The sequence below is a fragment of the Lepidochelys kempii genome, chromosome 7 (genome assembly GCF_965140265.1).
Source record: "Lepidochelys kempii isolate rLepKem1 chromosome 7, rLepKem1.hap2, whole genome shotgun sequence".
Classification (NCBI taxonomy): domain Eukaryota; kingdom Metazoa; phylum Chordata; order Testudines; family Cheloniidae; genus Lepidochelys; species Lepidochelys kempii.
Window position 1 is genome coordinate 85807232 of NC_133262.1, and position 17749 is coordinate 85824980.

A 17749-nucleotide genomic window follows, 5' to 3' on the forward strand; every position below is an offset into this window, starting at 1 on the left:
TAATCACTTCCCTCGATCTGCTGGCAAGTATCCTACTAATGCAGCCCAATATGCCACTAGCCTTCTTGGCAACAAGAACACACTGTTGACTCATATCCAGCTTCTCGTCCACTGTAATCCCCAGGTCCTTTTCTGCAGAACTGCTGCTTAGCCAGTCGGTCCCCAGCCTATAGCAGTGCATTGGATTCTTCCGTCCTAAGTGCAGGACTCTGCACTTGTCCTTGTTGAACCTCCTCAGATTTCTTTTGCCCCAATCCTCCAATTTGTTTAGGTCACTCTGGACCGTATCTTTAAAGTGGTACAACCTCTTATTGTGGACACAGTTATGGTGGAATAAAGGTGCGCATCATAGATTTTAAGGCTTGGCAGGACCGTTAGGCTCATCCATTTTGACCTCCTGCATTACACAGGTCATAGAAGCTTCCCCCGTAATTTCTACATCACGTCCAAAGCTTCCATTTGAACTGCAGCTTATCTTGTAGAAAGGCATCCAGTCTTGATTTAAAAGTTGGGGAATTGACTATGTCCATAGGTAAATTGCTCCAGTGGTTAGTTACCCTCATTGTTAAAAAAATTGCATCTCGTTTCTAGTCTGAATTTGTCTAGCTTTCACTTTCAACCACGGGATTTTGTCATGCCTTTTTCTGATAAATTAAAGCACTGTCTACTGTCAGAAATAAACTTCCCCACATAAATACGTCAATCCTGTAATCAAGTCACCTCTTAACCTTCTCTCAGATCAATTAAATAGATTGAACTTAAGTCTCTCTCTACAAGTCAAGTTTTCTAGACTTCAAATAATTCAGTATCAATATGGCTGATTCCCCTGAAAAGTCATTCTCGCCCCTTTTGGGCCTCAGGGTGGTGCCCACAGTATTCCAGAGTTCCTGCTAATCTGGAGCCTGATCCAAACCCCATTGCAATCAATGGAAAGATTCCCTTTTATTTCAGTGAACTTTGGCTCAGGCCCAGAAGAAAGTGGTGCATGAATTAGCAGGTCTCCAATCCCTTAAAATACTGTCCCAGGTGCTCTCCGCATGGCTTAGAACTCATTGTTTTAACCAGGTTCTACTTCATCCACCAACCATCCATACCTCCCGGCAAGAGGCCAGTTGTAGGCAGCAATAACATCCTGCTAGGAAAAGGGATGAAGCAAACTGGAAGGGGGTGTGGTTAGAAGGGCCTTAGATCATCTAGTCTGACGTCTTGTACATCATAGGTCCTGAAATTTCACCATTACCTCTGCATTAAGTCCAATAACTAATGTTTGACTAAATATCTTCTCAAAAGGCAGCTGGTCTGGCAGTTTGTTCCAATGGTTAATCGCTCGCACTTTAAGAACGTGTGTCTTATTTCTAATTGGAATTGGTCTGGCTTTAACTCCCAGCCATTAATCACCTCTCAGTCATCTTTTTGATAGGCTAAACAGATTGAGCTCTAGTCTCTCCTTGCAAGGCATTTTCTCCAGCCCTTGAATAATTTTTGTGGTTCTTTCCTAAATCCTCTCCAATTTTTCAACATTTTAAAAATGCAGACACCAAAACTGTACATAGTAGTCCAGGATTGGTGTTGCCAGTGCCATACAAGGAGTTAAAATCCTGTACACTACTTCCCTGTTTATACGTATAAGGATCGCATTAGCCCTTTTGGCCACAGTATGGGACTGGAAGTGAGGATCTTCCATTTTGCCAGTTAGAGAGACCTTTAAAGAATGCTAAAGTGGGTCATTGCCCTTATCTGATCAAGAAAATAGTAACAAAAGCATTTTGTCACTAGACAACTTGTCATTTATTTTATTCACTGTGTTTAAACTAAAGAGCATGGATCTCTTCCTAAGTATCTGCATAATCACACTTCTGTACCAACTGATAGATTACCTTCCTTATAGAAATGAGTGGGCACGAAGGCAAATCAACACTGGCCACCCTTTACTCTATTTAATTTACTTAATTAATATTACCAAAAATATATTGTCATGTCGTGTACACTATCCCTCAATGCACCACAGAACTGTACATGTTTCTTTTGTTTGGTCATGTTCTATGTGGTCAACTAAATAATTAAAGTGGTTTAATTAGGACTGTATGTATTGATTGGTTGCATGCAACGTCAATGGCAACTACAAGCATATTTGAAAGAAATGACAGTCTTGTGTTACTCTGAAATCTTTATCTCCTTATATAATAAAGACATCAGCTCCACACTATCAGACAAAGCATCAAACATTAAGCCACATCTAGGATTTCGCCTGGGGTGCAATCTGATTGAAAAGACAAAAAACTACGTATTTATCCCAACTAAATGTCTAGTTAGTTTTTGTTAACAGAACAAGCTCTTTCAGGCTGAATTATAGTGAGTAACAAGCATTAATCAGCCCTCATTACCTTTCTATTACGTAAATGCTCTATGAGGCAATTTTGTTTTGAACGCACAATACTAAAAACATTTAATATTACTCATGTCTCTGAATATATATTTTTAGAAGTGAGCAAACTGATTGCATTTGCTTCATTTAACTTGTTTGTAATATAACAAAGCTTTCCTGTTCTTTTACACTGATGTTTTGTAGAGTAGAAAATGCTCTATCGCACTGCATACTATGATTTATATTGTATTTTAATTGTTACGTCCAAGTTTTAGTTATGTTTTGGGGTTTTCTTTGTGTTTAGTCACTCCAATGAATATACTCATAGGAGAAAACTTTTCCCCTCGTAATTCCCATAATGTTTGTGCAGTAAAATAGCCTCTTTGTTTGTTCATAATTCCTACTTATATGCTTGGAACTTGTAAGTATACTCAGCAACTGTTTGAGACCCAGGCAGTTCAAGGGGGGCCTTGATTTAGCATTACCCCAAAATATCATTCATCTTATTTAATGTGAACTGTTTAACAAGTATAGAAGGATGTGTAGGGTTGGGATTTTTTTTGGATTGTGAAAATAATGAAATTAGTATTTTAGAAGGTGGGGGAGGGGGCGCTCAAAATATTTTTGCTTAGGGCTTCCAGTGAGTAGCACTGCCCTCTGCTGGTTATATATTTGCCTCTGGACTGAACATCTCTTGGCCAAAGGGTTATGGAATTCAGCCCTTTTCAAAAGTGATTGAAACCCCATTTCCTAAGTTCTAGGACACACTTTAAATGTATAACTGTTTTTGGGACACAAACATTCTGGCCGAGAGGTGTTAAATCATTTATTACTTTTCACTCTTATCTGTAACTCTGGCACGGATTTATGACATAGACAAGGTAATATGGGGCAAAAGGCAAAGGCTCCATGACTCACATTCAAAAGAAAATTGAACTGCAAGGACTAAAACAAGGTCTCCCAGATTCACTGTTCCTTCAAGTTGGAAATCAGTTTGGGCTGCTTTAACTCTCTTTGCACAGCAGATGGCAGAATTGTTCTTTTAGCTACAGGACTAGTTTTACCTTTAATGTCCTGACTGAAGAAAACCTTTAGCTGCTGTGGAGATTTGTTTTCTTTTCATACTTTTATCTTATGCAATCTGCACCTGGCACTGTAGAAGCCACTTGTGGCAATGGCTTTTTTAAAGCCATTTGCTAGTGAGGTCTCAAGCACCGAAACTGCCAGGCCTCCCTTCTGGGTCAACACCAAGCACCCAAGGTAGATGAGTTTTCACCCAATCCTTCACCCTGGGGTTGCCACTGATCCCTACTTTTCTTATTACTCCACTTTTCTCCCACATTTAGTCTTAGAATGTGAGTATCCTGCACTGTATGGTTATACTGTAATGCCTGTTTGCTTAATTGTTTTATATTAAATAAAATCTTCAATTGTGTCACTCATGTTGCTCACAGTCCTCCATTAAATTAAATGATCTATAACTACCCTGGAGGCTTGACCCTTAAAGAAGTCAGTTTGGTTTTATGCCTTATTTTAAGCATTTAATTGGGAACACGTAAATCGAAGGTTAGAGGCAGCTGAGCTCCAGAACTTCAGACAATTATTCTTCACTGCTCTAGCAAGTCACTGCTTCTTTTAGGAACCCAGCTTGCTTTCTTCATCCAGGCAGGGACTGCGAAAAAATGCATCTATCAAATTAAAAAAAAAAGTCCTAAAAGTCTCTCCTGCTCCATGTGTCATTCATTTAGTGGGTTTACGTCCAATTCAGTTCAAAAGGGGCACATACGAAACAAACGGCCGTATGGAATTTAGGAGAAATATGTGTGCTCTAGCCTTTAGGAATGAGTGGATCCCATACATGTTAACCATTTGGAGGACACATTGAAACAGTTCCACGAGTGAGCAGCGGTGGCTAGTGTCTGCACATTCTTTCCTCCCATCCCTATGCTTACTCTGAGTAGGAAGCATAACCGGAGATTCTGCTGCAATTTTTAGAAAACAATGCCCACCTCTATGGATTTTAGTTTTAGTCTTCTTACCTCAGCTCTCTCTTTATGCCTTCTTCTGCAGAGGATCTCATCCTACAAAAACTAGCCCTGGAGTGCTGAAGCATGGACAAGCGCATGGTATGACATAGAAAGGTAGCCCAATTTTGGGACCCTGTACTTTGTTTCCAGCCTCAATAAGGTCCATCCTATTATCTCCTGTCCCTCTTGGCTATTAAAACCTATGGCTCACACACAGGACCTATTATTAGCAGAAAGTGTCATTTCCTTTCTTCAGGACAGTAGGGTCACAGCATCTCTTAAACAAGCAACTGTTTGTTTCTTGATCAAGAGTCTATCTTGACACTGGGATTCCTGCTTACTATCACTCAGTTCACCAATCTCCCTTGTGAGAAGATTATAGAGAAGGTGGCATCAAAGCAACTCAGTACCTGGAGTCCTCAGGTTTTCTCAACTTCATCAGTCCAGCTTTACAGCTGGGTGCGGCAGAGACTGCACTGGTCTCAGTCAACGACCTTCTGACAGTGGATAAAAATAGAGTGCTCATACTTGTGTTTAGAACTTTCAGCTGCCTTTGTGACCACTGTGCAGCTTAAACAGCTGCAGGTGGCTCTGCTCTTTTGTCTCCGAGAGGAGCCAAACTAGTATTGGATGATTGTTTGGCTGTCCTGAAGTATCTTGCATGTAGTTCTTTCTTTTGCTTTAAATTCATCTGCTTTCGATTGCTCTACGCACCCAGGAATGTGTTTGTTGGAGCAGAAAATCCAAAATGGAGGACAGGATAACTACTGCAAATGATTAGGCTAGCTAACTTTCAGTAGAATCGGAGCTTTGCAATTCATACTTGTCATGCATTGTTCTTCATATTCACAATAGATGCTTTTTGATTAATTCAGTTCTGTAGCGGGCTTTAATATGCACTTAGTTTTGTTTAAAAAGGAAAAACAAAGGGACTGGTGAAGTTCTCAGAGTAGGTTTCACAGCTGTCAAAGATCGCTGGTTGATAAGTTTATACACAGAGTGGGTAGACCAGAGGCAGCATCAGCATCTTAAGTACCCCTCCCCTCTCTGCTGGAAAGACTAGGAGTAAGCAAGTAGTTGTCTTCATGCCCATTCAGTCCTTGGTTTCTTGGTGGAAACTAGCAACTACGAAGCCAGTTATGATGTGGATTCCTTTTGATATCAACACCTTTCACAAAGACAACTGAATACCCATGAGAAGGTGGTGACTTTCAATAACAAAATTAGTAAAAATAAATTTAAAAGACTTTGAAAACTACTACCATTTTCACAGTAGAAGGCAGTGTAGGGCTGAGACAATGGACATGAAAATAGATGTCTGTGTGTTGTTGCCATGTTAGTCCCAAGATGTGAGGGACAAGATGGGGGAGGTAAAATCTTTTATTGTACCAACTTCTGTTAGTGAAAGAGAGAAGCTTTCAAGCTCCACAGAGCTCTTCTTCAGATCACCTGAGCTCTGTGGAGCTCTCTCTCTCATGAAAATAGATTACATTAATGCTCTAGAATTAGGATTTGTTAAGTGAATTAGGAGCACCGTAATACTCAGTCATGCAATGTGGTTGGGATTTGATGGTTTACAATCTATTGTTTCACATACTTGATGTGAGTGTAGAGAGGAGCTATATCTTTTTATCTGACAACAACTTGGACTTGTACATGCTAAGTTGCTAAATTATTTGCACCCATGACTCATTCAAAAAAAAATAAATAAAAAAATGAAAAAACACCTTTCATGTGAAACTGTTGAAACCTGGTGGGAGTGGAAAAGTTTTCTTGTCAATCCAGACAAGATGCTAAATCTTGGTCCTGAGGTTCTAGGGCCTTTGGAAAAGGATGAAACGGTTTCTTCTGAGACCTTAACAGAACAACAAGCCCAGGAACTAATAAGAAGTTTTCATGATGTGTTTTCGTCAGCCTCAGGAAAAACTGTATTTCCCATCATACTTGTACTAACCCAGAGGTAAAGCCAGTAAGGAAGACTGACTGGGTGCCAGAAAAAATGCAGGAAGCAATTGCATGGGAAGTTTGAGAGATGCTCAAATTAGGTATTACAAAGGTGTCTCAAAGTGATTGGTACAGCCCTGTTGTACTGGTGCCCAAACCTGACGGGACAATCCATTTCTGTCTTGATTTCCATTGGGTGAAATAATGCTATTTCCCATCCGGATGCATACTTCATGCCACACATAGGCAAGTTATTAGATTAGCTAGGGAAGGCTAAATATTTAACAATGTCAGACTTAGAGTTGAAATGTGGAGGTGAAAGGGGGAAGGTAAGCTTTCTAATCAATGCACTTTAGGGTACACTGTGTGTTATCCGATTTTTTGCTAAACACTGGCCACGTAAAACTTCAGTCGACAGATCCTTTCAAAACAACAAGCACATTTACCAGTGAGTGAGGACAATACACAGAATTCCACTCTCCAGACATCTCTTAAACGGATGCTTTGTGTTTTCTCCTTTTACATTTAGTAGGAGTTTATTTTAGAGAGAGTTCAGATTTTTGTTGACTTTCTGCCAATAAAGTCAAATGTGACAAAGCCATGAGGCTTCCCATAAACACAGATGAAAGATGAGCATTTGCTTTTGTTGTGAACCAATGTAATTAAAGTAATATTTTACAATGTTGAAGCATTCAGTAAATAGCAGCTTTAAAGCCAGTACCCCATACAGAAGGACAATCTCACAGGGGGAGGAGCCCCCTATTAAAAAGAGAATTACAAAGAGCATATATGTTAGGTTGCTTATGCAAGGCAGGGTTCTTCTGAGGGAGGAGAAAGGTGGGAAAAAATTAAGCCATTTTAAAACTCCTTATATCCAAGGCAGTAACTAAGCCTCAGACAGCCCCCTGCTTGACCAGGCATATCCCTATTTCACACCACACCTGCAAGATAAGAAATCCAACTGGGAAAAACAAACAGTCCTATAGAAGAAAGTTCTGTGGCATTCTTCTCACCCTTGCTGGACCCTTCTGTCCTTAATCTTACGGACAGCTTCTGTAATAAACAAAGGTTGCTATTGTTTTCTGTAAACCCAGCTCTTTTCAAAAGCTCATTCTAAACACACTTTTTTGTAAATAGTGCTTAAAATCTAAACTAAAAATCATTCAGGAGCAAAAGACTAGGATTTGCTACTAGTAGATTTGCTAGGCATTTCTGTCCCACTGCTTGACACATATGGGACTGTTCCGACCAATATTGTTCTCTGAAGCTATCCATATTCAATTCTACATAAAATCCTGGTTTTGTTGGACACCGGAGCATACTATGGAGATGAAGCTGGTGGCTGCAATACACAGAACTAATTATTTTTGTAATTTTCCTGAGAGATTAATATTAAACAGGCATCAGCAGTGGAAAAATTAAAGGAGAAGATACAGTAGGCTCCAATTTCTGTTCTGGTGTTTGGAAAAACTCCAGTTGTTAGTAGTCTGTGTCCTCTGGGTGGTTTTTTTCTAGTTCAGCGTAACAATCATTCAGTAGATTTCTGTGTGAAGAGTATTCATCTGCAGAGCATCTGACAATGGTACATTCTGCAGGAGCAGTACAGATTTATGGCCCCCAATAACATATGTTAACCAGGTTCTTCCATTTGCTGCAGTTATTGTTTGGGCATGGCAAAGTCCCAAGCTGTCTCCTGTGCACATTTCCACATTGCCCTCATGAGTCGTGTAAATCCCATGTCTTTGGGCTTCTCCAAACCTCTCATAAGTCGCTGCTTCATAATGGCAACAAACTCCTTGTTACTCAACTCTCCATTCCCTAAGGGAAGAGGGGAAAAAATGTTCATTAACCTGAAAATACAGAAATAAAAGGCCCAGAAATCTTTGGAGGGCAGTACCAAAAGCTTGCTTTCCTTTAGAGAAGAAAAAGAGACTGGTTCATGTTTTGCTTTAGTCTCCTGACAGGTGAGGCCATGAAAAGTGCTGGTACAAAGTACAAATTTTACATTATATTTGAAGTTAAAGTTTTTGATTAAAACGGACACTTCAGAGTTTCCTGCTGACAGCCACTGTATGGCTGGCGTCACAGTAGCACTGCTTTTCAGCACGATGGCATCTCCCTGCAGGAAGCTTGGAAATAGCAAATTGTAAATTAACTTCAATTTCATATGCAATTCACATTTTACGAAATGTGAAAAATGCTTCTCCCCATCAGATCATTTCAGGACAATCAGCTGAGCAAAATGATTGCAGATTTAATTTTGACAGTATTATTATATCACCAATTACAATTCTGCATCTTTTCCGGACAAGGCCCAATTACTAATTGAAACAATGACTGCTTTTATCAAAATGTTTACTTTGTGATTCACTGCAATCAGGAGCTCTGTGACACAATGGTCTTAAATCAAAATGTGTGACAGGTTCAACGACTTAGTTTCCAAAGACCCAAGTATTGTCATAGCAACGAGGAAAATTTCATATTTTGGTCAGATGTTTAATGTTGACATTGGTGAGATTCAGAGGCAGCAAAAGTCTTTGACATTGCAATGCAGCCCCATCTGTGATAATCTACAATTTGGCAGATTTTTTTTTTTCACCTATGTCAAGCAGCTGACTGTTTCTTGGAGCAGCTAGTCCTCGAACCCACAAGGGGAGAGGCAATTCTTGATATAGTCCTAACTGGCACACAGGATCTGGTCCAAGAGGTGAACCACTCAGTAACAGTGATGAGGATGTAATTAAATTTATCATTCTTGTAGGGAGGAAAATTCTAAAGAAACCCGCCACAGCAGCATTTAATGTCACAAGGAGAACTACGCAAAAATGAGGAAGCTAGTTAAACAGAAATTAAAAGGAACAGTCACAAGAGAGAAATGCCTGCAAGCGGCATGGAAACATTTTAAAATCACCATAATAAGAGGCTCAAATTAAATGTGTATCCCAAATAAGAAAAAAATCAGTAAGAGGACTAAACAAAATGCCACTATGGCTAAATAACAGAGTACAAGAGGGAATTAGAGACAAAAAGACATTCTTTAAAAATTGGAAGTCAAATCTGACCAAGGAATATAGAAAGGAGCATAAACTCTGCCAAGTATAATTAGGCAGTCCAAAAAAGAATGTGAAGAGCAACTAGCAAAAGACACAAACTAACAGCAAAAAAAAAATTTTTTTTACGTATATCAGAACCAGGATGCCTGCCAATCAGTGGGACCACTGGACTACTGAGGTACTACAGGAGCACTCAAGGAAGACCAGGCTGTTGTGGAGAAGCTAAAATGAATCATTTGCATGAGTCTTCACTGCAGAGGATGTGAGGAAGGTTCCCACCCCGGAGCCATTCTTTTTAGGTGACAAATCTGAGGAACTGTCCCAGACTGAGGTGTCAATAGATGAGGTTTTGGAACTAATTGATAAATTAAACAGCAATGAGTCATCAGGACTAGGTGGTGATCCAAGAGTTCTGAAGGAACTCAAATATGAAATTGCAGAACTACTAACTCTGCTATATAACCTATTGCTTAAATCAGCCTCCGTACCAAATGACTGGCAGATAGCTAATGTGATGCTGATTTTTAAACAAGGTTCCACAGATGATCCTGGCAATTACAGGCCGGTAAGCCTAACTTCAGTACCAGGCAAACTGGTTGAAACTATAGTAAAGAACAGAATTATCAGACACATAGATGAACATGATATGTTGGGGGAAAAGTCAACATGTTTTTTGTAAAGGGAAATCATGCCTTACCAATCTATTAGAATTATCTGAGGGTGTCAACAAACATGTGGACAAAGGTGATCCAGGGGATATAGTCCATTTGGACTTTCAGAAAGCCTCTGACAATGACCCTCAACAAAGGCTCCTAAGCAAAGTAAGAAGTCGTGGGATAAGAGAGAAGTTCTTCTCATGGTTAAAAGACAGGAAATGGTCAGTTTTCACAGTGAGAGGGAGGTAAATAGTGGGATCTGTACTGGGACCTGTGCTGTTCAACATATTCTTAAATGAACTGGAAAAAGGGGTAAAACAATGAAGTGGCAAAGTTTGCAGACAATACAAAATTACTCAAAATAGTTAAGTCCAAAACTCACTGCGAAGAGTTACAAAGGGCTCTCTCTAAACTACTATGATAAGAGTTTTACTTAAACTGACTAACACAATGAAACCTTGAGTCCAATCTGCAACTCCAAACTCATCCTGCACTACCGAACCTAGGTATTGCACCATAGACAGAACTGGCATTTGGGATCTCAGACGGAAAAATTAACATGGAGAAATCTACCAAGATGAGAGACTATCAAGGGAAATACAGAAAATACTCAAAAAAAAAAATCACAACAAAGCTGAATGTTTATAAAGTTAGAGGTGGAGCTGGGGGTATTGTGAACATGGAAATTCTTGAGGGGACTTTTTTGCACTGAAGTAATTTAGAAAGCATGCCAGGTTTTGAAACAGATATATTATGTTTTAAAAAACTTCCTAGACTTGGAGTCATTTTGGCAAGTTTTATTCCACAGCTAATTTTTATGGGTAATTTATAATCCCTGGGATTTTTAATGAAAATACTGACAGACTCTGAAGGGACTATTCCCAATCAGATTCAGAGACACAACATGATGAATTGCCTTTGTCTTCCAATGAATTGGAACGTATCCAGATCTCTGAAATCCCTTTCTAGTTTACTATCAATTTTGTAGGCATATGTTTGTTTCCCCAAGACCACTTGACAAGGAAAGAAGAAAGGATTCCTGACAGTTCTATGCCCAGTGCTTCTTCCTGTTTTGTGTCTGTCATTTAGACTCTTGCTTAAGAGACAACCTGTCTCTTCCTAATTGTATCATTGCTACAGAGTTTGTCCCCTGCCCACTCTTCATGTAAATCAAGAAATACTCCAAGGAAGCAAAGCTTTGAGACCATCCTGATTTTAAAAGCCCTAGCAAACACTGTCTTCGTTTTAAATAATCTGGCCAGAGATATTTCAACCAATTTCCTGTGGCTTTATTGGTGCACTGGGCAGAGGGGCCCAATAAAATCCACTGTGCAGGATATTATTCATTCAGACTGGTTTTAAGAGGCTTGAAAACTGAAGGCTTTTTGGAAATATAACTCTCTGAACAAAGCCCTCCCATGTTCTTTCTGCACTTTGTGTACATACATAAAAGGAACTAGAAAACCCCCATAATTATTATTAAAAACAGGGTCTCATTGCTAACTTTATTTTCTGCTCTTTGTGCTGATTTAGAACAATCCTTTTCTCTATCTGCAGTCCAGTTCTTAATCCAGTATTGCCATCTTTAGCTTCTATGTTATCTGATAGAAAAGCAACCACATAACTACTTCCAATATGAAACTGTGGAGTCTCATTTAAGACCACATTTAAGGTTAAGTATCCTTTTCTAACCACTCCCTCCCCTCCTCCCTCAGCCACCGTCAGGACTTGCTACCATGTTAAAAAAAATGTCAGCAGTTTCATTCCTTAACCCATATTTAGAAAAGTCTGTATTCATGGGCTAAATGAAACTGAAGAGATCTGTGTCTGCTTTTATGCTATGTTCCTATATTTGAAGAGATTTCTCTAACAGAACAGTCTTTTCTTCTAAAGATTTGGTATCAAAACAGTCAACAGAATCTCCTCTGAGAGTATGCAAATTGAGACCATTTCAATTCACTCTAATTACAGATCAAAATATCTGGCTTGCAGATCCAACCAGGAATCGCTATTGAACTACTTAGGAAAAAAGTGATTCAAACTTCTTTCACCAAAAAGGGACAAGGAAGAATATGAAGCTGGAAGCAAGAGGGGAAATAAATGTACATAATTGCAAAGATGCATTTATCATTTAATCAACAGTGAACACAAAACTATGTGCATACACACAGTATCAGAGGATAGACCGCATATCAAAATGGGTGAGATGACAGCCCTGCTGGATATCTTTACATAGTGTCACGGGGCAAGGCCAGATGGCTATAGAAAAGTAGCGGGAGACAAATATATTAGCGCCAGGCTAAACAAATCCCTGTTACCAGGATAAGTAAATGGCAGCTGCTCCAGATCAATTAAGACACCTGGGGCCAATTAAGATCTTTCCAGAAGGCAGGGAAGATAGCTAGGTTGATTGGGACACCTGAAGCCAATTAGGGGCTGGCTGAAACTAGTTAAAAGCCTCCCAGTTAGTCAGCTGGCCACATGTGTCAGGAGCTGTAGGAAGCTGTGCTGTTGGAGGAACTAAGCAGTACAAACCATATCAGGCGCAAGAAAGGAGGCCCCTAAGGTAACAGTGAAGGAGATATTGAGTGGGGGGCTGCTATGGGGAAGTGGCCCAGGGAATTGTACACGTCCTACTTCCAAAAAGTCAGCTACCACAGCTGCTGCTATTAGGGTCCCTGGGCAGGAGCCCGTAGCAAAGGGCGGGCCCGGGCTCCCCCTCCCCTCCCTGATTAATCACTGAAAATGGGAGACAACCGAGACTGTGCAAGGGAGAGTTACTTCTCCTCACCTTCCTTGCTGGCTTATAATTAAAATGGCTCAGTAGGCTGTGACCTTGCCTCTAGAGAGAGAAGGGCTATGCGGAGGGTCACAGTGAACCTCTGAGGCTAGCGAAATCCGCCAGAAAGCACGGGACCACTGAGACAAGGACAGAGCTTTGTCACAGTAGTGAGTACATTTACCCCTTTGAGGGCACAATGGACCTACTGTATATTAAAAGAAAACATAAGCAAAAAATGACGAGCCATTAGTCTACCAATATTTAAAACAGAAGGACCTGATTTACCACTGAATACACTAGATAACTAGAGATACAGTAAATTCTCCTAGGTTATGTTCTTGGCTCTGCCAATGATTTGCCCTGTTGATTTAGGCAAATACTTAACTCAGTTTCCTTGGATGTAAAATAAGGATAACAACTCATTTATTATTACGTACCTCAGAGAAATACTATGACAATTGGTGTTTACAAAGTACTCTGAAGATATAAAATGCCATTTAAGTGATAATTACAAGAGAAAGATATGTTTTGTGACAGTGCTGTCAAGAAGCTGGAGTGATGTTATGAGTTGGCTAATCAGCTTCTCCAGTTCAGCAGTGGCATTTCATAAGAACATAAAAATGGCCATACTGTGTCAGACCAATGGTCCATCTATCCCAATATCCTGTCTTCTGATAGGGGCCAAAGCCAGATGCTTCAGAGGGAATGAACAGAACAGGTAATCATCAAGTGATCCATCCCGTCACCTATTCCCAGCTTCTGGCATGATTTCCTGCCATGATGTCACAGAAAAGTGTAATGTCACAGGATGATAGGCTGGTTAAACAAAGTACCCAATATACTCACTGAAGGGCAGCTACTGAACTTCCATATTCAGAGTTACAGTGCTTGAAGTAGCCAATCTCACTAGTATCATTACAAAGTGCATTAAGTTCTGGCTTGTCGTACATTATGCAGACACAATCACTGTGACTCTGTAGTTAAGTATATTCACTTTCACAATGTAAGTGTGATTAACACTCATTGCTTACTCCACAAAATGCCATTGCACAGAGGATGCTCTTGGTTTGCCTGGTCCAATTATTACCAGAGTGTAATGTTTCACTTGAATGTCTGAACGCATGGCATGTATACTGCAGTTTTGAATGTTTCTGCTACTGTTCACAGAGGACATCATCCAGCCCTGAGTTTCTGTCCACAACGGAAAAATTAAACTAGTTAGTGGGATACTGAAAAATCACCACAGCTGGAATAAAATCCTTATATACGAGATCTGCAAAACCTAGTTTAGCATTAGAGATTATGGTTCTTAGTTTCTTTAACTGAACTTTGGTTCTGCTGTGTAGGGGACACAGTGCATCTACTCGTTGAGCTGGCCATTGAGTTAACCAAAAATTGTTAATTCAGCATCCCTGCTGGAGGAGTTTGGATCTCTTCAACTTCCATTTTTCAGCTCCCACTTTTGAGACCTGCACTGCAGTCATCATCCTATATGGCTGGAGACACTTCTGAGCTCAGTAATTTTCCTCCTTAATCAACCTGAGATTGCTTTTGAATGACAAGAGCAGGCCAGAAAGAGCAAACTACTGGGAATAAATTCCAGGCTTCTTGCATGGCAATGCACATTGCTACCATTAATTAGCAAGTGTTTGTACAGAGCTGTAAATATAAAGTACCGTGTTAGTGCTAAATATTCTTATTACCAACAATAGGCAGTGCTAAATATTCTTATTACCAACAATAGGCCATAATTGCTAATTATGTTAAACGTATAATGTTTCTGGGAGCAGAAGATAGTCTGCTTTCTCTCTGCAGTGAGCTATTCAGCCAGAAATCTGACCTACAAAACCCTCAAACTCTTAAGTTAGATAGATATATGAAAACTTTCAGAGAGCACTGAATGCCATTAACGAAACCCTCTGGAAAAGTATAAGCTTTTAATACAGACCACAACACAAACAGTGAACTATAACACAGTGTGAAGGGAACAGTGAATATCACCATGAAATGGATAATAATGCTATGGAAGGCCAAAGTCTAGTAGTATTTTCATGCTACTGATAAGCTGGAGAGCAGAAATGAAAACAATAGATAATTAAGCCAGTTGGGGCGAGGGGGTGGTGGTGGGGTGGAAGAAAGCAAGCCTCCAAATCTCATTCATTTTGACTGCCTCTGGTTATTGATCTTACTTTTAGTATCTCTCTACATTATAAATGGCAAAATGGGGAACAATAGGAGAGTGCTCTGATGCTGATAAAGGTTTGTCAGATACAACCAACTCATCCCTTGAAAAGAAAATATTATTGAAATGCACAAATATAACATATTTGGCTTTTATAGCTTGATTCTTTCAGGGTTTTTTTTTTTTTTTTTGGAAATACAGATAAACTACACAACACATTGGGAACATGCTGGGACTATGAAAAGGTCAGACCAATTACAGTAGATTAAAGCCACTCACCGTCACAATCAAAAAGAGCAAACACCACATCACACACATGGTCTGAGAGCTCCACTTTTGCCACTGTCCTGGCTACCTGCTGCATGGTAACTGAAATAAAATAAGGATACGTTATTAATAGAATACAGTAATCTTAAATCAGTGTTATCTTTCATCTTCCACAGGAAAAAACTGGTAACCCACCTTTTGTAACTGTGTTGCTCATGTTCATTCCATTCTAGGTGTGTGCATGCCCACGTGCATAGTTGTTGGAGACTTTTGCCTTAGTGGTATCCATAGGGTAGGCTCTGGCGCCCCCTTGAGTGCCATGCTCATGCGTCGGTATATTAGGCGCTGCCGACCCTACGCACTCTCAGTTCCTTCTTGCCGGCAATAGGGACGGGTAGAGGGATGAGTAATGGAATGGACATGAGCAACACATCCTGAAGACCAACAGTTACAAAAGGTTGGTAACTGTTTTTCCTTCTTTGAGTGCTTGCTCATGTCGATTCCATTCTAGGTGACTCAAAAGCAGTATTCTCGGAGGTGGGCTCGGAGTTCACAGTTTAGCAGCTTGTAGAACTGCCATACCGGGGAGGTGAAATAGCTCAGTGGTTTGAGCACTGGCCTGCTAAATCTAGGGTTGTGAGTTCAATCCTTGAGGGGGCATTTAGGGATCTGGGGCAAATATTGGGGATTTTGGTCCTGCTTTGAGCAGGGGGTTGGACTAGATGACCTCCTGAGGTCCCTTCCAACCCTGATATTCTATGATTCTATGAAGCCAGCATTGTCCTGGGCCTGCTGGGTAAGTGCATAGTGGGCCGTGAATGTATGGACGGCCAGCCAGGTGGCCACCCTACAGATGTCCTGGATAGGCACCTTGGCCAGAAAAGCTGCCAAAGAGGCCTGCACCCTGGTCAAGTGAGCAGTTACAATCACCGGGGATGGTACTTTTCCCTGATCGTGGCAGCAGCAAATATAGGTGGTGATTCAAGAAGAAATTCTTTGAGCAGACACTGGGCGACCTTTCATCCCGTCAGCCACAGTGATGGACAGTTGTGTCAAGTTGCAGAATGGCTTGGTTCTTTCAATGTAGAAGCTTAACACCCTCTGACATCTAGGGAATGCAGCCTATGCTCCTCCTCCTCCGACTTATGTGGCTTTGGAAAAAAAGACAGGAAAGTAAATGTCCTGGTCTGTATGAAACAGAGACCACCTTGGGCAGGAAAGCTGGGTTGGGCCTCAGCTGGACCCTGTCTTTGTAAAAGACCCTATAGGGTTGTTCCAAGGTGAGTGCCTTAATCTCAGAGACCCTGCAGGCAGATGTTACTGCAACCAGGAACACAACCTTCCAGGAAAGGAGGAGGAGAGAGCAGGAAGCCAGAGGCTCGAAGGGGGCGTCCTATGAGCCGAGACAGCACCAGATTGAGGTTCCATGGAGGAATGTGTGGGTAGAGGTGTTCAAGGCCCTCGAGGAACCTGGCAGTTATGTCCTGGGCAAAAAACAACCTTCCCTCAAGCGGCAGATGGAAGGCCAAGATAGCTGTCAAGTTGACCTTGACAGATGAAAGGGATAGGCTTTGGAGCTTGAGATGCAGAAGGTAGTCCAGGATTAACTGCAGAGAGGCTCGCTCAGTCTTAACGCCTTTGTCCAAGGTCCAGCAGGCAAACCGCTTCCATTTGGCCAGGTAGGTTGCTCTGGTGGAGGGCTTTCTACTGCCCAACAGGACCTCTTGGACATCAGCCAAGCACTGCTGCTCCTGTGCATTTAACTATGCAGTAGCCAAGCTGTAGGATGCAGTGCCGCCAGATTTGGATGCAGGAGACTGCCATGGTTCTGGGATAGTAGGTCCAGCCTGAGCAGTAACTGGAATGGAGTGGCCAAGAGGTTCAGGAGCATGCCGAACCAATGCTGGTGCGGCCAACCTGGCACTATGAATTGCAGGATGTAACCTGAGGATATTACTTCTAGCACCCAATGGTCCGAGGTTAGCTGAGACCAGGCTGACCGGAAGCGGGGGAGACGGTCGAGGAGAGAGAGGGAGGGTGGATCCAGTGAAGTGACTGGGCGTCATCCTTGAGTGCACCCTCAAAATGGACTGCTTCTGGCCTCCTGGGCAGATCAGGCTGAGCAGATGAGCGGGAAGATGAAGGGTGTCGCCACTTAGACCCCTTGTCTCTGTCCTTCCTCATGTAGGAACCCGATTGGGGAGTTCCCCAGGACCTAGACTGCGGGGGCAGAGGAGGTGGAGGATGGAATGGCTTCCTGAACTGCTAAGGAGGGTGAAGGCCCAAGGAGCAGAGGGTGGCCTGGGAATCTTTAAGGCCATGGAGCCTTGAGTCCGTGAGCTCGAAGAGCCCCGCCCCCTCAAACGGGAGGTCCTGAATAGTGGCCTGCATTTCCTGGGGCAACCTGGAGGACTGCAATCAGGAGCTGTGCCTCATGACCACCATACAAGCAACTATCCTGGCTGCTGAGTTA

General features: G+C 41.5%; 1 protein-coding gene across 7 annotated transcripts in view; it reads right to left on the bottom strand.

Moving 5' to 3' along the window:
- Positions 1 to 4404: 4404 nt before the first annotated feature.
- MICU1 (mitochondrial calcium uptake 1) overlaps positions 4405 to 17749 on the bottom strand; it is a 212784-nt gene continuing 199439 nt past the window's right edge. For 2 of the 7 annotated variants that reach the window (XM_073353624.1, XM_073353626.1), the window contains 2 exons: positions 15289 to 15378; positions 4405 to 8154 (listed from right to left, as the gene is read on the bottom strand). In XM_073353624.1, coding sequence (XP_073209725.1) covers positions 7994 to 8154; positions 15289 to 15378 — 251 coding nt within the window. In that variant the 3' untranslated portion in view covers positions 4405 to 7993. The remainder of the gene's footprint in view (positions 8155 to 15288; positions 15379 to 17749) is intronic. The other 5 variants (XM_073353627.1, XM_073353625.1, XM_073353620.1 and 2 more) reach the window with 5 other exon arrangements.